Source organism: Benincasa hispida, chromosome 6, assembly GCF_027475165.1.
Source record: "Benincasa hispida cultivar pf3 chromosome 6, pf3_genome.v1.1, whole genome shotgun sequence".
NCBI classification, from domain to species: domain Eukaryota; kingdom Viridiplantae; phylum Streptophyta; class Magnoliopsida; order Cucurbitales; family Cucurbitaceae; genus Benincasa; species Benincasa hispida.
Window position 1 is genome coordinate 58,950,109 of NC_143483.1, and position 5,297 is coordinate 58,955,405.

The 5,297-nt window shown below is 38.0% G+C and overlaps 1 protein-coding gene across 1 annotated transcript; it reads right to left on the minus strand.

Moving 5' to 3' along the window:
• Positions 1-682: 682 nt before the first annotated feature.
• CAF1 (RNA-binding CRS1 / YhbY (CRM) domain-containing protein) lies at positions 683-4,909 on the minus strand. Its single transcript, XM_039034625.2, has 5 exons — positions 3,930-4,909; positions 2,852-2,979; positions 1,978-2,203; positions 1,767-1,894; positions 683-1,657 (listed from the first exon to the last, which is right to left on the minus strand). The coding sequence occupies exons 1-5, from the start codon at positions 4,750-4,752 to the stop codon at positions 734-736; spliced, it is 2,229 nt and encodes a 742-aa protein (XP_038890553.1). The 5' UTR covers positions 4,753-4,909; the 3' UTR covers positions 683-733.
• Positions 4,910-5,297: the final 388 nt, after the last annotated feature.

A 5,297-nucleotide genomic window follows, 5' to 3' on the forward strand; every position in this document is an offset into this window, starting at 1 on the left:
CAACTTAAGGGGGAGCGTTATAGATCTAATATTAGGGTTATTTTATTATTGTAAATATCTTTGTTATATTTTCCTTTTATGGCCTTTTCTACGCTTTCCTTCTTTGGTCACTCTTGTACACTTGTATATATATTTGTTTAGTGAATGAAATAAAGTATTCTGATTCTCTCAAACGTAAGAGTTTTACAACCTTTAACTTTATTCTAACCATAGGAACTAAATTTGTAATTTAAAACTTCTTTAATATTACATAATTCTAATTTCTCTACTATTGATGTAACTTGCCCTTTAATTTTAACCAACTCTAGTATCAATAAGTAATTTTTAGGGTTTTTTTTTCCACGATATATGAGGTAGAAAAATTGAACCTTTAATTTGAAATTGATAAAAATACTATGTCATTTGAACTATGCTCACAAGTTTAACGATACATTATAAACTTTGACTTTGCCGTGAAATTAATACTTTTTATGATTAGAAAAGATTATTCTTAGCTTTAAAAAAGTACTAATTTGTCACACCTATTTGGCATTTAAATCGATTTATTAAAATAAGGATACAAAATGAAAAACTTCCACTATTTTATGTTATTGTATTCTTGTGAATTCCAAAATTTTATTTAAAAAAACATTACTGTTTGAAAATGCATATGGAAAAAGATAATATGGTGAAGCCAAAAACATTAGTTGAAAAAAACTGATCGACTAATCAATTGTAACTATAATTGTACATATCATGCTAATAATTTTGCAAGTTCATCCACTCCTAAGCTTCCTTGTGGTGAACCAAAATTATATTCACCAAAATTTTTCTTCTTTTTCGTTTTCGAATCCTTCTTCCCATTTCCTACCTCGATTGAAACTGCAGTCTGTTCTTTCACTTCCAATTCTCTGCTTGTTTGCTCCTCACTCCCATCAACTGCTACCTTCTTCCTTCGTTCGTGCCTAAAAGTAGGCCCAGGAGGAGCGGACTGAGAAAAGGCAACTGCTCGTTGATAAACGACATCAGCATCCAAAGAAGAATCGTCTAATACAATGGCACTGCCATTTTCGACCGCTTGCTTGAACAATTGAAGAACTCCATCTGTGATGTTACTTGTTGGCTTATTGAGAGCTTGTGAGGCTTCTGAAGTATAGGCTACGTTAGTTTCTGGGTTCCCAGTAGCTGCAATGGCATTGAATCTCGATTGTTCCATTTGTTCTGCTTCGTCAAAGTCCAAGTATTCATATCCCGACTCAGTCTTACTCTCACCTCCCAACGTTGTGATCAATGATTCAAAATCTTCATATGTGGTAGCTGTGTGCATTGTTTGACCATCTGACTTTGTAGCTTCCATATCGTATGATATAGAATGCCTATCATGCATCGTTGCTGTTAATGAATCGACATCAGCGGAGAGAGATTTCTCAGCAATCATAGTATCTGGGTTCTCATTTCCTCCTGTTGAGGGGCCTCCAGAATCCAAAGACGTCAAAGTATCCTCAACCGACGCTCCTTGTTCAATGGACGGTGCAACAATAGTTGCCTCATTTGTTCCACGTGCCTTTGCTCCCTCGGGATTTCTTTCTATATATGGGAGGGAAGATTTCCAATCTCGCCCTCTCCACAAAAGAATGTGCTCGCTTTCAAAAGAAATAAGAACACAAGGGACAAGATCCTGCATAATTAAAAGAGGTTAAAAAGTTGGCTCAATAGACTGAGGAAAAAGACCTTGTGGGAATAAAGGTCATCTTTTCTATAATCAAATAAAGAAAATAGAAGAAGACCCTTAGTTTAGCGCCAATTTTCCTGAAGTCACTCCCGTTCATCCCTTGGCAATTAATTCTAACAAGTTCACACTCTTCGAACGCCTCTCTAACATGTTTTACAAGGTTAGAGTACACACCATTTTTCCCTGAAATATGTACACACAACAGAATGTTTAGCATGCTAATATATTTCACACATAGTGACAGAAGAGTACGAAGAGACCAATACCTAACTTGCATATCGGTATTAATTTCCGTCCCTTCTTACGCATTTCGGTCACTTCCTCTAGTGTTAGGCCATCAGGGACCAGCTTGATTAGCCGAGGATACACTGGTGCAGCGGGTTTCCATAGCATGAGAGGGAAGCGAGGACGGGTTTTATAGTTGTAATTTCTACCTCGATAAAGGTACAATGCCCCACCCCTACTATAGATGATTTTACCCCCGGTTTTTTCCTACCAAAATTATGTGACAAGAAAACAAGTTAGAAGCATAAAGCAATGCTACATTTTACTTTTCATAGTAAACTGGATAAGAATGGTGGATTGTTTCAAAGATTTAGAATCACGTGAGAACACAGAAGAATAAGAATCAACAATGAGTTTCTTTGATCATGTGGTGATTATAGTTGAAGATGCATCTACACGGCTTACGAATCTATTGTCAAGGACCAAACAACTTTATCACATGCCATATACAAATTTCCAATAGAAGTAATAGCTAATTGTCTTGTTACTAGAACAACAATTTAAAGGCAGCAATCAAAATTTACAAAAAGCATATTTATCAAGAAAACAGAGAAGGGATACATTTATTTAACAGACGCAAGATAGGAGGTCTAGGCTCTAACTTCAACTTAAAAAGAAGCAAGACAGTGAGCAACTGGCCACGAGCAAAACCAAAGACATCGCCAATGTAATCAGAGAAGCACAAAGACTTACAAGCATGACAAAATACTATAAGGGTAAAATTGAAACGAAACACAAATTATAACGACTAAAATATTTATTTAACCTAATTTATATTTGTACTGGTAAGGAGACATAAAAAAGACAATTAGTAGTAACACATCGTGATCATGCTATGTATAGAGAGGCATCAACCTCCAATTGCTGTTTCACATTGTCCATATCAACTGTACACACTCCTTTGCATTTTATCTTGCACACTCTACGCCGTTTCCAATGAGCATGTATGTTATCCAACATATTGTGCGTTAAACCATCTCTACCTAAAAGCAATTCAAAGTAAAAGGTTCAGTAAGTTCATGCTACCATACTCCTAAGCGCAGAGAAGATAAAAATCTCCATTTAGGGCTTATTCTAACAATCTAATCTATGATTTTCGAGTCCAAATAACACTGTATTTCAGATGGAAAGAACAATAAACTCTTCTTTGCAAGTTGAAAAAACCACACAAAAACTCACGTCATTTAGAAAACCACCAAGAATATTGAAGTTTCCATTGGAAGGAAAAATATTTAGGTTAAAAAATCCTAGTTTGGCCTTCACATACTTGTATCACTTTCCTCCCTACAGTTTCATTTATTTTTATTTAGTCCCTGGCCTTTTAACACTTTGTTTTAGTCCCTAAACTTCACAATGAAAACCATATTGATCCTTAGCATTAATTTTTATTTGATCATTTAACAAGTCTCAAATGTGTACAGATTCAACACTTAATCCATATACATCACCTGGTAGTTAGGTAAATGCCACAAAAAAATGTTCAGGTTTCTGTTTAAAAATTACTAGGAAAACTACTGACCATGACGCAATTTTTATCATCATTATTATTTCTTTTTACTGTAAACTTTAGGACTAAATAGATAAAATGACCAAAATGTTTAAGGACGAAATTGGAATCAGCATGGAAGTTCAAATTTTCGTATAAGATTGAAACCAAAACTTTAACAAACTCAAACCATTGATAAAATCTTTCCAGTCCACTTTAAAATCAACCACGGGAACCGACTAAAAATTAACCCCGCAAGTAGATAAGTCTGGAGCTAGACAAAAGAGAAGCTAAGCAACTTTTCTTCTACAGTAATTTAAATGCTTCGTGGTTGCATTTTTCAGTCATGATCAACAATGGAGTTCTGAAATGATGCAAAGAATGAATGGCTAGAAAATCCAGGCTAAACAAAAAATCGCTGTGTAAAAAATTGGTGAGTAAGAATACCAATATTCAATTGCCTGTTGGATTTGATGCACCCACGAATCAGCATCTTGATCTCCTCTCCTGTTAATGGCTCACCCAATATTTCTTCCCTCGACATCACATACTTGGGCCCCGAACCTGCTAAGAATGGTCCAGGCGCCTGAACCGGTTTAACTCCTTTCTTATTTTTCGGCGGCAGCTGAAACGAGTCGAATTCCGGCAATTTCTTCTTGCTCGGCGGCAATGGAGCACGCCCTGTCCACGGCCGCGGCATTGTAGTCGGCCCAAACGGTGCATACGGCGGTTCACGAAGCTTTATCGGCTTTAACTTTGGCGTTTCCGTGTAGCTATACTTGAACTCAAATGGAGCTCCATCAATTACGTACGAAACTCCATCTTCACTTAGGCTAACATTAGCTTCTACGCCTATATGCCTTTCTTTCGGTGCGTTCATGGTCTTTTTGGTCTTCGAAACTTGACGAAACGGAGAAGGTGAACCAGGATTAGGGTTTTTGGAATACTTGGATTTTCGACCAGGGATTGAAGGCCTCGACGGAGACGATGGAGTGCCGACGGACCTGAACGTTTCGGTCCGGTCGATAGCGGAGGAGGACGAATCGGAATCGCAGAGGTCGACGATTCTAGCGGCGGAACCGAAGCGGCGTTCGCGGCGGATTTCATCCTCGATTTCTTGCTGAGACCGTCGGCGCTGCTCGAATCTTTCGGCGTTTGCATTGTTCCAACGGGAAAATCGGATTTCGGTAGGAGTACGGTGCGCGGGAGTTGAATTAGGGTTGAATTGAGGAGCGAAAATGGGGAAGGGGAAGGGCAATTTGAGCGCCATCGAAGGTGAGCGCAGTGCTGAAGCTCAAGTGCTCAACTACGTTTCCCGGCAATGGATATCCAAACCATGGTCACCAAGCTAAAACGACGTCCCCGAACCAACCTACATCTTTTCCATTTGTTTTTCTCAAGGCCTCCATTGAACGACTTAAAAAAATATATTTTTCAAAAATTCATTTCTATTTAAACACTTGTGTTGGATAACTCTCTATCTAAACAATTTTCATTACTAATAAAAAAAAAAAAAAAAAAAATGTCAATGGTGATGATAGCCGGTGGCATTTGCCGGAGGTGGTAAATGGAGTTATCGACGACAGTTGTTAGAGGTGGTGGGCGGATGGTGATCAATGGCGGTCGTGGGAGCTGGTGGTTGGAAGTGAACCAACGGTAAGGTGATGGTCGAAGGTTGGCCAACGATGAAAACTAGAGGTTGTGGCTAGAGTTCACTGAGAGCGATGGTAAAGAGTTTCTAGTACAAATTAAGGAGAGAAACACTCAAAATTCTTTTTTCTAATGATTGGTTTCAAGTATTTATTCTAAACTAAC

What these genes read in the sequence shown, in the direction of transcription:
- CAF1 (XM_039034625.2), bottom strand. Translation starts at nt 4,752, where the DNA reads ATGGCGCTCAAATTGCCCTTCCCCTTCCCCATTTTCGCTCCTCAATTC. An exon ending in ATGTGAAACAGCAATTGGAG is followed by an intron (nt 2,204 to 2,851) that starts GTTGATGCCTCT and finishes TAATTTTGGTAG; the next exon opens with GAAAAAACCGGGGGTAAAAT. An exon ending in AAATTGGCGCTAAACTAAGG is followed by an intron (nt 1,658 to 1,766) that starts GTCTTCTTCTAT and finishes TTAATTATGCAG; the next exon opens with GATCTTGTCCCTTGTGTTCT.